Genomic DNA, 17,500 nt, shown 5'->3' with positions numbered 1-17,500 from the left:
GTAATGTCCAGGGGTACATTGCTATCGCGATTGAAGACGCGTGACCCGAGGCCTGTGCAGAGCCAGCCGGCGTTATAAACCCCGGAGACGGCGGTGGTGAGGGTGGCGCCAAGAGTCGGGTGAGAATCCCGCCACCCCGGATCTGCAACAATATTGTGACGTCCATGGGACTTGAACAGTCCCGCCAACGTAGAATGAGCCGAAACGATGGAGGCGGTTTATTTTTTATAACCCAAAGATGGCGGTTTTAATCGCTCCACAGCAAACGGGACGAGGAAGGTGGCACGAGTCGCTTTTCACTGAGTTAATAATGTTTATTTCTCTAACCAGAAATAATAATAAGACTCGGCAAGAGGAGGGATCCGGGGCGATTCGACGGGATGGTGGTGTGGGGAAAACACAAACAATTCCAATGGATATACAAATCTCAAACCCTCGAAGACACCAGGTACACACACACACACACACACACACACACACACACACACACACACACACACACACACACACACACACACACACACACACACACACACACACACACACACACACACACACACACACACACAACGTAGCTGGTGGTCAGGCTTGCCCGTGGTGTCGACGCAACAGTCACTGGATTGGCGCCGGACGAGCTGGCGTTGCGCTCGTCAGGGGCAGGAGACACCGTGGTGCTGTTCCTGGTGGTGTCGACCTCCTGGTGTAGGCCCAAGACCGCTCACAGCCGCCAGGGAGCCAGTTCTGGCGCCAAGATGCGAGCAGGAGAGGGAGGCAGGTCCGCCCGCCGTTCGGTCCCGTACTCCGAGCCAGCAGAACTCCAGAGCCAACCGAGGTGAGGCAGGAGGCACAGCAAGGCCACGAGACACGAAGAATCAAGGAATGAACCAGCGCAACAAGAGAGCACGCTCCGAGACCAACAGCCTCGACCGGACGCTTTCTATGACTCTTCCTCCTCTTCTTTTCCCAAACAGAACCTTTTTATACTCGAGTCATCGTCACTTCCAATCGAGCCGTTTTATTGGCCCTCCGCCGTCGCCTTCCGCCAATCGTGATCAAGGGGCGGAGCCATCCGCAGCACTGTCCTGTTACGTCACGGCAAGCCTACAGGGAATACTAAAAGGGAATACGCATACACACTTACCCTAACCCGTCTCCCTATCTAATTACGTGACAATTATCATTTCCCCCTTAAAGAAATGGACATTCACAAGACAACTTATCACCATTGAATTGCTACTTATTACATCGAGATCCTGGTAAACTCGAACAGCATGGCATACCTAAATAAACATCCTAATTACCCTTTGAATGCATACCCCCCCCTCAAACATAACACTGCCCCCTCCTCTGGTACCGCAGCTCCTGCAAGGTATATCACAGGTGCTACCGTACCAGCCTTAACACTTACTGACTCACACCTATTTAACCTAACGAAATAAAGTAGGAGGGGCAATGGGCAGCGAGCCACAGCTAACTTACCTATCCTGCTTAATGTACTACCCCCTTATGGCCTTATCCTCGCCTAAACAATCATTCATTGTTTTATTTAATCACATGAGAGCTCTGAGCGTAGTTGCACTCCATCCTCTGGATCATCGCTCTTGTCCAACACTCTTCCAGTGATCTGGGGAGGGGAAACAAAAGGTTCCACAAAAACACAACACTTATACTTTACATTCCTACTCTAAGCCTTAACGACACTATTCACGGGATATTTAGACGTGACCGCATCCCCCAGTGGATGCTAATAGACTCAGCGTTACCTGGGGAGCCAATTTTCAAATTTGCTTGACCCCAAAATTATGCGGACATCATGCCCTTGCTGCACATGTCAAGTTGTGCGGGATCGAGTGGGACTCACACATCTTCACAACACTCACACCATGGTCATCATCACATTTCTCGGTCATGGTCCCCATTTTAATGATGCAGGCTGAATCCCCTCATGGCCGTGGGGTGGGTTACCACAAGATGATGGGGGCATCTCAGGTGCAACCATGCCCACAGGTAAGCTTTAGTCCAACCCAGACGTTTCTCCGCCCCGCTCCCTTTGATTCCCACCCCCCTGGTAGCCATCAGCTCTAACCCCATACAACACACTGGAAGGGGTCTCACCGGCTCCTCTGGCCTTCCTGGGTCGCCAAGGTCCTACCCGCCTTGGTCGCCCAACCAGACCCTCTCCCAGTTGCCTCCAGACACTGTCACCGTTAGCCACCAGGGGTGAATCTCCTTGAAGGGGGTCGCAATTCCCGCTCACCGTGAGCCTCAGCAATCCTTGCGGACAAGCACATCATCCCCACCCACAAAACCCACATGACTCCCCCACCCCATCGGCCTTACATGTGACACCTGCATTTCTAACACTTCACCGACCATGACCTTCCCTGTCACCACACCATGTCCAATAAAAAAATCAATGTGTGCACCATACAATTCACTTCTTAACTTGAAACAACTCACACAGCACTTCTCACCCGATCCACGCACCAGCCATTGGACAGTCACTCGTGCCCGCTTTGTTACCAATTACCCACTGTCCCTATTGTCACTCTAAAACCCAGCAGAACTTACAAACCCATGCCAATTTTTCCACAATTCACTATTTTCACCAAAGGAGGCACTTCGCCACAATCTCAGCAGCCGAGCATGGCCCTATATGCTCAACCCAATCTAGTCTCCCCAACCCCCGACAGTGATTTCCGGACTCGACCTATGTTAGGGCACCTCGGATAGACCTGGCGGTTCAGCAGGAGGATTCATCTCCTGAAGCATTTGGGTAATGCCAATATCTCCCAGCCCCCCTCCCTGATCCCGAATCTCCGCCTGTCGGATCGTCACCAATGGCCCCTCGGGCACCCGACCCGGCCGACTCCACGAGGCCAGCCTGGCCGCGCACTCGGCCGCTCGGTGCACGGTGGGTGGATCCTGTAGCTCCACTAGCGCTCGGACCTCAGTGTCAGGAAGATCAGCTAAAAATTTCTCGAGTGCCAGTCTGTCCCACGCCTCCACTGTAAGGTCCCGATACGCGATCCTGACTGATTGGTAAATGTCCTGTGCCAGCTCCTGCACTCTCTCACCCGGCTTTAATCTGCAGTGCTGGAGCTGGGCCGGTACCAGATCACAGTTTGCTGCAAACCCAAACCAACGGCTCAACGCCTCACAAATGTGGGAGCTGGTCAACATCCCTCCGCGATCACATTGAACACATCTGCGGCTGGTCCCCGCAACGTTGCCACCAAATTCCCTGTACGTTCCCACTCATTCCACCCGTTTAGTCGGGAAATACACTCAAATTGCGTCATAAAAGCTTCAAGGCTCCCTGACCCGTCAAAATTTACCAGGGGGATCACTTTTCCGGTGGCCCGCTTCCCAGTTTCTCCCTTGTCCGAATCCAGCCCAGGGATCAAACACCCTTGTGGCTGCGTATCCAATTTCGGAGTCCACTGTGGCCAAAGATGTTTTGTGGTGAGGGTCTCATGGGTCAATTTTGCCTCCTGTTCCAAACGTTGAATGGACCGATTCACCTCTTCCCGCAGGATCTTCTGGGCCCGCACAACCTCCTCCAAGGCTCCGTCGCGAGTTTGTAGCTGCTCCTCAACCAACCCGGACACTCTACTTACAAAAGACGGCTCTACCTGGCCTTTATCCAAGTCTTCATCTTGGCTCATAATTTTATCTTGTTCATCCAAACCAGCCTCCAATCCTTTTACCTCCTCCGCCAAATTCATCCCTTGCTTCCTCAGCTCTCCCCACTCTCCTACTTGCAGCTGCATACGAGCATCCACACAGGCACGATGATGTTCCAGGCCTTCATCCACTTTATCAACCCGAATGTTCGTTGCATCAATTTTATCTACCAATTTTTTCCGTATATTTTCCCCCTCCAATGTAATTTCTACCTTTGTTTCCTCCAATCTATCCTCGAATTTACTTTGCATTTCCCCCAATTGAACATCCACACACTCCTGCATCTCAGTTTTCATTTTCTCCATCTTTTCCCCCAATTCATCCCTCATTAAATTAATCCGTGCACCCAACTGTTCCCCCATTACCCCCAATTGATCTGTCATTTCTGCCCCCTGTGCCGTCATTTTTGCCATTTCTGCCCCATGTGCCGTCATTTTTGCCCCCTGTGCTGTAATTGCACTCATTAAACGTTCCAACATTGTCCAGATCGACATTGCGCCGGTTTCCCGGTGCTGCCGGCTCCATTACGGGCAATGAAGCATGGTCCACGCTCGGAATGGGGGAGGTTCCGATCCTACCCCCGTCTCTCCCTTCTTCCCCCGACTCGCTGCCCGACACGTGGCCTTCCTCCTCCAACATCTGCACATCCGCCATGGTGCAGAAATCCCGTTTTCCGCCAATTAAATTTAATTTGAAAACTCCGGCGAAAATTTTCCCGCGCTTGCGCGCTTTTCTGTCGTAATTTTATATTCCAATTCGTGGCGAGATTTTAATCCTGGTATATTCTCCCGATACCAAATATAATTTAGAGGGGTTCGAACATCCCACTCCTGACACCAATGTGACGTCCATGAGACTTGAACAGTCCCGCCAACGTAGAATGAGCCGAAACGATGGAGGCGGTTTATTTTTTATAACCCAAAGATGGCGGTTTTAATCGCTCCACAGCAAACGGGACGAGGAAGGTGGCACGAGTCGCTTTTCACCGAGTTAATAATGTTTATTTCTCTAACCAGAAATAATAATAAGACTCGGCAAGAGGAGGGATCTGGGGCGATTCGACGGGATGGTGGTGTGGGTTCGGGCGTGGGGAAAACACAAACAATTCCAATGGATATACAAATCTCAAACCCTCTAAGGCGCCAGGTACACACACACACACACACACACACACACACACACACACACACACACACACACACACACACACACACACACACACACACACACACACACACACACAGTAGCTGGTGGTCAGGTTTGCCCGTGGTGTCGATGCAACAATCACTGGATTGGCGCCGGACGAGCTGGCGTTGCGCTCGTCAGGGGCAGGAGACACCGTGGTGCTGTTCCTGGTGGTGTCGATCTCCTGGTGTAGGGCCAAGACCGCTCACAGCCGCCAGGGAGCCAGTTCTGGCGCCAATATGCGAGCAGGAGAGGGAGGCAGGTCCGCCCGCCGTTCGGTCCCGTACTCCGAGCCAGCAGAACTCCAGAGCCAACCGAGGTGAGGCACGAGGCACAGCAAGGCCACGAGACACGACGAATCAAGGAACGAACCAGCGCAACAACCAACAGCCTCGACCAGACGCTTTCTTTTTATGGCTCTTCCTCTTCTTTTCCCAAACAGAACCTTTTTATACTTGAGTCCTCGTCACTTCCAATCGAGCCCTTTTATTGGCCCTCCGCCGTCACCTTCCGCCAATCGTAATCAAGGGGCGGAGCCATCCACTTCACTGTCCTGTTACGTCACGGCAAGCCTACAGGGAATACGAAAAGGGAATACGCATACACACTTACCCTAACCCGTCTCCCTATCTAATTACGTGACAATTATCATTTCCCCCTTAAAGAAATGGACATTCACTAGACAACTTATCACCACTGAATTGCGACTTATTATATCGAGATCATGGTAAACTCGAACAGCATGGCATACCTAATTAAACATCCTAATTACCCTTTGAATGCATACCCCCCCCCCCCTCAGACGTAACAATATATATATATATACACATATACAAACATATACATATACACATATCTATCTATAATTCCAGCAATGTGTGTGTGTGTGTGTGTGTGTGTGTGTGTGTGTGTGTGTGTGTGTGTGTGTCCGCCGTTTCTCGACGACCGCCTGTCCGATCGGATTGAAACGCCAGGAATATTGCCGTGGCCCCGCAGATGTGCCTTTTCGAGGTTTGATATCGATCGGACAAGCGGTTCCCAAGTTATGGCCAATGACAAGACACAGTGCTATGACGTCACGAATGACGTCACAATTAATGTTTATTTATTTATTTATTTATTTTTTGCACGATCGACGGTTCGATCTGACTGAAACTTGCCAGGAATATTGCCAGGGCCCCGCGGATGTGCTTTTCAAGGTTTGATATTAATCGGACGAGCGGTTCCCAAGTTACGGCCATTTATCTGTCGACCAATGACAGGACAACACAATTCTTCTTCGTTTGATATGACGTCACACTTGACGCTGGGGACCTGAGTATGTTTCCCAAGTTATGGCCATTTATGATACGGTTGGTCCAATCTAATTAAAATAATGCCCCAATCCAGTCGTCGTTTACGCACCTACGGGCCCGTACTAGTATATATACATATACATAAACACACATATGTTTGTATACATATATAAATATATATATATATATATATATATATAGATATATATATATATATATATATATATAGATATATATATATATATATATATATATATATATATATATATATATACACACATATCCATATATATATATATATATATATATATATATATATATATATATATATATATATATATATATATATATATATATATATATATATATATATATATATATATATATATATATATATATATATATATATATATATATATATATATATATATATATATATATATATATATATATATATATATATATATATATATATATATATATATATATAGTTATATATTTATATATATATACATATACACAAACATATATACACATACACATATACATATACACATATACATATACACATGTATATATATATATATATATATATATACATATACATGTACATATACACATATATATTGTTGCGAATTCGCGCCCGCCGGCGTGCAGATGGCCACGTCACTCGAATCGCGACCGCATCGCCCACCGGATGGACAATTCAGTCGTGACCCTCCGGGAACTATCGCCCGGAGGCAGTCACGAGTGGGCCTTTCAACCTCACCACAATCGTGCCAATCGGCCACCCGCGTAGGAGAGGGTTGTTCGCCAAACTCGACCTACCTTAGTACCCACGCGGATGGTAAACCGGCGATCGTACCTCGCCGCAGATCAACTCCGGACACAAGTCGCTTGGGCGGCTCTTTCCGTACTATCGGGATAACCGAGCGGTATTATCGTCGACCTCGACGGTTCAGATTATTCACCGGGCGTTTTGCACCCACTACGAACCCTTTACGTGAAGCACGATGGAGAGTCAATAAAGAAAAGACAAAGCGAAACGGAAAAACAGTTCACACAATGCACATTTATTTCCCGGCACACGAAAAGCACACATATACAGCCAAACAGTCAAAATGCACATATAGCAACCAAAACAAAAGCAACAATGACGCCGAGTTACTACCGACTACGCGCACACACGGAAACACTTATACAGTTCTACTTCACAGATGGCGCCAACACACATTTACTCAAAAGCAAAGGAAAGAAGCCACCCTCATAGACAAGGGGGCAGACAAGCCTGTAGGCCAACTGTGCGCGTGACCTGGAGGAGCGGCCAGGTCCGCGAGACCGGGGGGGTCCTACCCGCGTCCTCGTGACGCGTTGGCGGTCAAGCCACAAATGTGGCCGCGCGGCTGTGCCCCGACTCCGTGCTCCTTGGCAGGTTTCGTTGGCACGACGTTTGGAGTGGGGTGGGAACGGGGCACCCTTTTTGCACTATCTCAGCGCGGGGGAAAGGGGGAATTGTTGATGCCCTGGGGGAGGAGAATGGCTGGCTGGCTTGGGTTCCGCGACGAGCGATCCCACACCGCGACCTCGTCACCGACCGCCGTCCTTCTCGCCTTGGACCCGAGCTCCTTTGCCTCTTCCCACAACTCTTCTCAGCCGACTCCAGAACCCAACTCTTATGCCACACCGATGACCGCCACCCGACTCGACTGACTGCCACACCGATGACTCGACTCACTCTCCACCCGACTCGACTGACTCCATTCGCCTTGCGCCCGCCTTCTTATAGGCCGGCAGGAGCAGTTAATGTGCAAATATCCGGATCAGGATGACCTCGGGGCGGAGCCACGCTCGCCCATTGGTCGGAGGAAAGGGGACGTGAATCTCCCCTGATCCTAGAATTTGCATATATCGATTTCACACAGAGGCATCTGGAGGCGGGGCCAAGCCGCTCCGCGCTTGCTAATTGGACGGAGGGGAAGTGGGCGTGTAGCGCTCTTGATCCAAATTTTCCCTCGGAAAGGCCGCTATTTGCGCTCGCGGCTCGGTGCGTTCGGCACCAATCACCGAACGGGCCTGAGACAGCCCGACGCTCAGTGTTCACAGGTGGTGCGGGAATGGCCGTCGAAGGAGAGAGGTGAGGGTGGTGGAGGGCTTTCTGTGGTGGTTTGATGGTTATGGTGCCGTTTGGGAATGGCGGTGATGCGATGATGTGGGATTGAGTTCTGAAGGTAAAGGTCGTGGCTGTTGGCGTTGTTGTTGTTGTCCGATGGTTGGAGCGTGGTTGCAGTTGGTGACGACGGTTGGCGTGGTGGTTGTTGTGTGATGGCGGTTGAGACGTGGTTGTTTCAAAATAAAGATAGAAATAAAAACGGCTATCTCAAAAGCGTCGCAGCCCGAATGAATCACATAAATTCCCTCTAGACAACGGGTTTGGGCTAACTACACATGTACTTCAGAGATATCTCACCTGCAGGTCCTGAATGGTGGTTTGCGAATATCCACAGCCATAACAATATATTGACATGTACATATGTACAGTATATATATATATATATATATATATATATATATATATATATATATATATATATATATATATATATATATATATATATATATATATTGTTGCGGATTCGCGCCCGCCGGCGTGCGAACGGCCACGTAACTCGAATCGCGGCACGTCGCCCACCGGACGGACAATCCCGTCGTGACCCTCTCGGAGTAACGCTGGGAACTAGTCACGGGTGGACCTTTCGGCCTCACCACGATCGTGCCAATCGGCCCCCGCGTGGGATAGGGTTGCTCGCCAAATTCGACCTACCTAAGTACCCACACGGAGGGTAGACCGGGCGATCGCACCTCGCCGCAGGTCGACTTCGGACACGGGCCACTTTAAGCGACCCGTTCCGTACTATCGGGATAACCGAGCGGTGTTATCGTCGGCCTCGACGGTTCGATTAATTATCGGGCGTTTTAGCCCACGACCAACCCTTTACGTGAAGTAAGATGGAGATTCAATAAAGGAAAAGACGAAGCGAAACGGGAAAACAGTTCAACATAAAGCACATTTATTTCGCGATGAACGGGAAGCACACATATACAATTACACCAAAAGCAAATGTAAAAGAAGAAGAAGAAGAAACACAATAATACACAAAAAGCAAATGCAACAATGCAGATCTAACCGACTACCGAGCACACGGCAACACTTATACAGTTTTACTTCACAGACGGCGCCGACAACACATACACTCAAAGCAAAAGAAAAGGACCACCCTCAAGGATGAGGGGGGTAGGCGGGCCTGGGGCCGAGACCGCGTCGGGCCTACCCGTCTGATGATGAGCCGCAAGATGGCGGTGGCGCCCCGACTCCGCGGGCCTCGCGGACAGTGTCTGGTAGGGGGTGGGAACGGGGCCCCCTTCTCGCACTATCTCAGCGCGGGGGGAAACAGGAGGGGGTTGTTGATGCTCGGGGGAAGGAGGATATCTCCCTGTCTCGGGTCCCGCGACGAGCGTCTCCACCACGACCTCGGTCGCGCCGCCGGCCTCTCCCTCCGCAGCTCCCCGACTCCGACACGAGCACCCCCTCGACCGCCTTCGCCGCCGCCACCTCTCCACAGCTCCGTCCAACCGCCCTCTCCGTCTCCTCTCTTGACTCGTCCCAACTCTTCACTGGCTCCGAACTCTTCACTCTCTCCCCTCCGAACTCTTCACTGCCTCCGAACTCTTCACTGCCTCCGAACTCTTCACTGCTTTGACTGACGAACGCAGCCCCTTATATGCCCCGTGGCCTCGCTCCTTCACCTTCGACCCTTTACCTCCGACCCTTCACCTCTAACTGGCTCCCCATTGGACCGAGGAAAAGTGGGCGTGAATGCTTTTTGATCCATGAATTTGCATATAGCGATATTACTCCAACGCACCTGGAGGCGGGGCCAAATCGCCCCACGCTCGCCGATAGGACGGAACAGAAGTGGGCGTGAGTCGTTTTTGATCCGTTTTCTTCGGAAAGGCCGGCGCTTTTGCACCCCTGCTCGGTGCGCGCCCTGCACGAGTCCAGTATCGGTGCCCACAAGCGGCGTGGGAATGACGGTGATGCGATGGTTGCGAGGGCGAGTTGTGACGGTAAAGGTCGTGGCTGTTGTTGTGAAGCGGCGTTGCGGTTGGTGGTTGTTGTGTGATGGCTGTTGAGACGTGGTTGGTGGTGGTAGTAATGGCGGCTGGTCCAAAATAAAGATAGTAAAAGAAAAACGGCTCTCTAGAAGGGTCGCAGCCCGCATGAATGACATTTATTCCCTCTAAACAACGGGTTTGGGCCTAACTACACATATACTTACAGAGATATCTCACCTAAGGGACCTGAATGGTGGTTTGCGAATTTCGTCAACCACAACAATATATATATATATATATATATATATATATATATATATATATATATATATATATATATATATATATATATATATATATATATATATATATATATATATATATATACATATATACTGAAACGCAAAAAAAAAAAATACCACCTTTTAAACCTTCAAATATCAGCAATAACACTAAGTGTAGTAAATGTGTGAACTTATTTGTGGACAATAATGTCCTCACTGTCAGACAAAATGGTCACGGATGGTCACTTGAACCTTTAATGGTCACTTCATAGCACAGCTGTTGAACGGCCGTTTTGACTGTCAGTGATTAGCCAAGGGGTACGGGATGATTTTAATGAGCTGCACTTGATGTCTTGATATTGGCTTTAAAAAGGCCAGTGCAAAATGGGCATTTCAATCAACATGCCACGATTGTCAAGGGATCAATGGCAGTGTGCCTTGGGCATACTGCACGGTGGATTGAGCTACCGTGAGGTGGCCTTGGCTGTTCACACCAGACGATATCAGCCCTGGTGGACAGAGACACCCTCCACAACTCTGCAGATGACAGACCTCGATCAGGGAGGCCAAGAGTCACCACTGCAAGGCAGGACAGGCAGATGGTCCTAAGTCAGATGGTTTCAGACATTGAGGACTGAGTGGGACAGAATCCAGCAGCAATCCATCCAAAGACTGGTAGGCAGTATGCGCCGACGATGCACTCACTGCCTGTATCCAAAACAATGGTGGCCACACACGCTATTGAAAGGGGACTGACATTGCACCCTGTGCTGTTCTGTACTGTAGAACAAATTTATGAGATGGTGTATCTTGGTCAAAAACTTGACATGTCATCAATAAAATGCCAATGTTTCAATTAGCAATTGTTGGTTTGTTTTATTTTGAACTGTTACAATTTTATTACATTTCAAACAAGTGGTAAGTGTCTTTTGCGTTTCAGTTTGTATATAAATATAAATATAAATATATATATATATATATATATATATATATATATATATATATATATATATATATATATATATATATATATATATATATACCCCTGACTACTCGATACAATAACATTGTGGTTTGTGTCCACTGTCTATTGGGGAGTTTGACAGTTTGTTGCCAACTTTGGCCGAGTCATCCTAAATATACTTCCTCGTTTGATGCTCAGCATTTTGAGGATAGAGCATGGACAAACTCTGTGGCTTGGCATCCCTTGGTAAGTAGGCTTTCTTCCTGAAATTCCCTGATGACTGCGGAGAGAGAATATCGCTGCCACTAGCCTCACTGGTGTCCATTGTATTCTGGGAAGATACTTTCCCCCCCAAGTTCAACTTAAAAACATGCTGTGTGCCTGTCAAGTGGTGTGTGTGTGTGTGTGTGTGTGTGTGTGTGTGTGTGTGTGTGTGTGTGTGTGTGTGTGTGTGTGTGTGTGTGTGTGTGTGTGTGTGTGTGTGTGTGACAGCTTTTGCATAAATCTTAGACACTGTCGAGGAAAAAAAAAATTAATTCACTTTGCACTTTTGTTAATTTGCATCACAATATACGCAAGCATATTAAGAAATGCAGGGATTCTTGTAAAACCTGCTGTTATTTGAGTACAAAGGCACGCCGAGCTATTTAATGTTTCAGACTGAAAAGTTGGAACCACCCACAGAGGTCATAGTTACTACCTTTTCAGACAAGAACTTCAAAGCCATTTGTGGAATTAGAACATTCTACATGCAGTTTCCAGTACTCTGAAGTTCCTGATGTTGCTTGTAAGTTTATGACATGTTGAACAAGGACATTCGGAGATGTCACCACACCTTTACAAGAATTACAAAGATGTTGGTAGAAAATGGACAAATCAACAAAGTACATTGGATTGAAACTTGGGAATCCAGCATCATGATTCATGTGCTCAGATGGAAACACAAAACCAGCTAACTCAGAGAATGTATCTCAATTTTTTAACCCACATGAACAACAAACAAGATTGGATTTGTATTCTTCTTACTGGTACAGTTTGATGCTCGACAGCTGGGCCTGGTCAGCCTTCACATCAGAGGTCGCCTCTTTAAGCTCCCCTCGTCTCTCTCCTAGAACTGCCTCCATGGCCTTCATGAGTCCTGGAGAGTTTTCTTCATCCTCTCCCTCAATTATGCCAATTTCTGCACGACCTCCTCGTTCACGATCGCGAATATCTTGAGCTAGGTTTAAGCCCTGCCACAACACAAAATTCCTCATGAGTTGCAGCCATTAGTACTGCCTAAGATTTCAGGAGAATGTCGCCCTTAAAGCAGTGGCTTAAATTTACAGGTACACTGTTTCGAGAGTACATTCGTCAACACTCAATTAAACACACAAAAACATAAATCAAAAGACCATATGTGGAAAAATGTGTTTATGAACCTTGAGTCGTTCCATCCGGTTACTGAGTGGTCCATTCCACTGTATAATGACTTTCCCCAGGTCCAACAGAAAAACATCGCCTTTATTGATGTTATCCCATGCAATCTCCACCTGCACACCGAAAGAAAGTGCTAATCTGTTGACTTACTAAAGACCTTCTAGTTCCTCAAACAATTGTTGCTAGATATGTAGATGTCGATACTCAGGGAAAAATCGAAAATGTGCACCAAAGTTATACGGGTGAACATACCAATGACGTTTTCTTTGTAACTAAACTGAGTGGCATAGTAGTTGGAGCACCCACTCTGAGTCTCGGAGCTCAGCAGTTCAAACCCGACACCAGCTGAGTCATAACAAAGACTTAAAAACGTGCTGCTTCCTTGCTCGACACTCAGCATTTAAAAAGGTTAGGGCATGGATAAACAGCCATAGGTTGGCAACCATTGTGCAAGCTTGATGGGCCTAATGGCCTCTTTCTGCATTGAAGTTCCTCATAAGGGAAATATTCGACTTTGGAAAAAACTTAAATGTATGGGAACAGTTGGTATCATTTCTTGAATCAATTGAGAACAGCTGTTCCCAAGGACTGACAGAATGGCTGAGAGATACGCACCGTCACCTCTAAACCATCTACCCTGTGTGCAAATCCCGACCGAGCTATAAACTGTCATCCCTGTATTTCACAGGCAGGGTGATTAATCAACAACGCGTGTGCCATCCCTCGGATGGACGTTAAACTGGTGTCCTATCTGCCGGGTTTGTTGGTGGATGTTAAAGACCCCATGGTGTCCTTCACGAAGAGTCGGCGAGCTATTGCCAGCACCTTGAACAAATTCTAAATTCCTACCCTTGCCACTGCTGGGAAGGTAATGGCAAACCACCCAGTATAACCTTTGCTCAGGAAGCTACTTTGGTGGCACAGACTCTCTGTGGATGGTATGGCACATCAGAAGAGAAGATTATTCCCAATGAACAAGAGAAGTTTAAATAATAAAAAGATTCCATACCATACCTAATAGACCTCTGAAGTCAAAAGTAAAAACACCACATTAAAGTGTGGTATTATGAATAAGTTGCAAAGAAAGCTCTGTCGTAGAAATAAAAACAGCAATATAAAGTTGTGTAATTAATTTAAGAACTTAAAATAATTTCCCCACAATAAGTGTAGTTATAAAAAACAAACACATTGTTGGACAAGCTGGCAGGCGACATGGCTGCTTGCTCCAGATGGAAAGCTGGCCGACGCGACAAGCCGATATTCATGTACATGCGAGCAATCAATTTAGCACAATAAATATGATTATCACAGCCCTCTTAGTTTGCGCCCAGAAACCCGCCTTGTGAAATTTCAGGCATGTTTCCAAAGAGACTCTAACAAATGGCAGCCCTGGTAATTCCATTTATCTATTCGCTAAAGATTTTATATTTTTATATGATGCTGTAAGACATTCTCCTTGGGTACAAAAAGAACAGGTCCCTCAGAGGTCCAGTTTTGGAGATATTGATTTTTTTTTACAGTCCACAATAAGTGTACGATGTACGATAAAGTATTTTAGCTGTTGCTAAGCAACAGAGGTGTGCATAGCAGCCATTCATTTTTGTGTACATGCTCGCCACATTGTACACATTTCACCCAAGTTTCATCAAAATCCTGCTCTTTCTCTTAGAGATATTCACAATTAACCGTTTCTGAAATGTTCGACATGTACTCACCAAAACCTATCTCCTCCTACAAATATTTTTTGTTAGGGCTGCAAATTGGCATGAAGGGAGCTATAGATAGATTGCGCACAGAACTCTAAGCTTCGATTTTTCGATATTTTTGATGTTTTTCGATTTTTTTGACCACTTTAAAGGGCCGTTGCGATGCCGTTGCTAGGGCCCGGGGTCCCATATTCGAAAGCACACAATTCCCACAAATATTGGTCCTACCTACCAAATTTCATTGGCATCGGTTGAGTGGTTTAGCCCCGAGGCTTGACCAAAGTTTCGCAGACAGACAGACAGATGGAAATGTCCAGAATAAGGGTGCTCTAAGAGCAGCCAATTATTCTCTATTGACAAACAAACATCACATTCATAGAGGTGCATACATACACAGAAGGGGGAATATTATATTACCTGACTCGATATGACAAACGCACCTCAGTTGCTGTGATGTTTTTCTTTCCCTTGACATGTAGAAGCCGACATACATTGTAATTGTTGGTTTCCACGTGATTGAATCCAGATTCTAGGCCTCCCTTCTTGTAACTGTAAGAACATAATCCACTCACTCCACAAACTGCAAGTTACAAGACAATGTAAAAAGAATATAAACTGACTTAAAACAAATACAAAACATTGTTTACAAATCTTGTAATGTCTCATAATGTCTGTCATGCATGTAACATATGTACAAGCTCTTCCACTGAGCAATTGATATTAAAACACAAGATTGACCATTGAAATATTCAAGCTGAGCCTTCAAAGATCTTAATGGGTGTTTGAACATCGAAACGTCCAAGCCCTAATTCAAATGTTTCAATGCCCTAGCACTAGCTTTAATCATATGCAATTGTGCTTGATGAGGTACATTTGCGCTTTCTGTCTGTCACAGATCATTGGAAAGCAACATACATGATGCCGTGTTTGAAGTAGCCACGGAACAGTTCAGATTCATGGCTCTGCACCTCACGGTGCTGAATGGCTCTGCCGCCTAGCATGTCATCCATCTGTGTGCTGTAAATTGCCACACTGCCCTGCTCGTCTTGTGATGACTCACGACCCAGCCAGTAGTGAAGGTCATGCCGCAAGGAGGAGGAAACTTTTCGGCTCTAAGGCAGAAGTAGATCACAAAGATGAAGCATAATAATTGTAATCAAGTTAGTTCGACTCAGCTGCTCCATGCCAAAGTCCAAACTCTAGTGAGAGGGTCCAACGCCACTAAGAATATCATTCAAACGTTCACGTCATGTGAATAGTACAATATATGCCAATTCTCATGTATAGCAATCAGTCAGTTTGTTTTCCACCAATGGGAAAATTCTATCAATCTGTCAGCCAGTGTGATAGGATTACAAGCAATGGAGATATTTTGTTCATTATGACAATATGACAAGGGGTTTCAAAAATGGATGTATAATAAAGCACGTTTTCAAAATGTAAAGGAGGACTCGTACAACAACTCTGAAAAAGGAGGTGAGTAACAGTCTCGCATTTGGCTGATCACAGAGTCTGGATATTCATCCAAAAGACTCAGGCATACTCTCCGTGGAAAGACTGTGACATTGTTGCTCTTTTCTGAAGCTGCCTGTTGTGTTTCATTGTAATCAACAACACTTACATGCCCTGATACGAATTCCAGTTTTTATTCAAAACAACATTTGTGCCAAAAGCACTTGTCGGCGCCCTTTCAAGGCTCACTTGCATCAAAATTATGTCATCATTTTAACAAGTACGAGTTAAACATGATGGATTCCTCTGATATTCCAGATAAGATGCTGAAGCATTATTTTGGATAAAAAAGCAGTTCGATAAAGCAACCAGAAAAGCTACCCTTTGTGCAACTTCTTTGGCAAGAAGAGTATGGGATGAGTCAATTTATCTGGAATCCTAGCCACCTGGGGTAATTGCATGATAAGTGATGAGGTGAGAGCTAATTGGTTATTCCCTGCAGTCACAGGTGAGAAATGTGATTCGGTCTTTGTTTTCATTTATATGTTGACTGCTTTTGACATTTGCATGTGGTACATGCTAAGAGCCTCGGTGGTGTGCATTTCTGTTGACGCTGTCGCTGATGATTCGATAATAAGCGATGAAACCGGTCCGGCAGCTGAGGGGGTGTGCAGCATTGGGATTCTCATGTGTGTACTATTTGTGAACGTCTTTGCAGCTGTGGAGGAACTCTGGAAAGGGTTTGAAATAGCAAAAGGGCTTACCTCGGTAGGCTTTCATGGTTGCTTTATGCAGCTTCTTTGGCGAGAAGAGCAAGGGAGAAGTCGATTTATATATAATCCCAGCCTCTTTCGGGAATTGATTATGTGAGAGCTAATTCGTTATTCTCTCCAGTAATAGATGAGAGATGTGATTCGGTCTTTGCATATATATATATATATATGCAAAATATATATATATGCAAAATATATATATATATATAGATATATATATATAGATATATATATATATATATATATATATATATATATGCAAAATATATATATATATATATATGCAAAATATATAAATATATAGATATATATATATATATATATATATATATATATATATATATATATATATATATATATATATATATATAGATATATATATATATATATATATATATATATATATATATATATATATATATATATATATATATATATGTGTTACGGCTGTGGAAATTCGCAAACCACCATTCAGGGCCCATATGTGAGATAACTCGAAGTACATGTGTAGTTAGCCCCAAACCCGTTGTTTAGAGGGAATTTATATGATTCATTCGGGCTGCGACGCTTTGAGATTGCCGTTTTTCTGTTCTATCTTTATTTTGAACCAACCACATCTCAA

The 17,500-nt window shown here is 45.8% G+C and overlaps 1 protein-coding gene across 1 annotated transcript in view; it reads right to left on the bottom strand.

Moving 5' to 3' along the window:
- Positions 1–17,500, bottom strand: part of LOC147029990 (villin-1-like) — a 196,541-nt gene that overhangs the window by 79,210 nt on the left and 99,831 nt on the right. Inside the window, exons 7-10 of the mRNA XM_085872156.1 lie at positions 15,569–15,765; positions 15,094–15,202; positions 12,950–13,060; positions 12,555–12,760 (exon numbers count right to left, since the gene is read on the bottom strand). Of these exons, the coding sequence (XP_085728282.1) occupies positions 12,555–12,760; positions 12,950–13,060; positions 15,094–15,202; positions 15,569–15,765 (623 nt within the window). The remainder of the gene's footprint in view (positions 1–12,554; positions 12,761–12,949; positions 13,061–15,093; positions 15,203–15,568; positions 15,766–17,500) is intronic.

This window comes from Eptatretus burgeri, chromosome 3 (genome assembly GCF_056783735.1).
Source record: "Eptatretus burgeri isolate ZD-2024b chromosome 3, Ebu_testis_v1, whole genome shotgun sequence".
NCBI classification, from domain to species: Eukaryota; Metazoa; Chordata; class Myxini; order Myxiniformes; family Myxinidae; genus Eptatretus; species Eptatretus burgeri.
The sequence above is the reverse complement of the archived record's forward strand: the minus strand, read 5'-3'. Positions and strand labels throughout refer to the sequence as shown.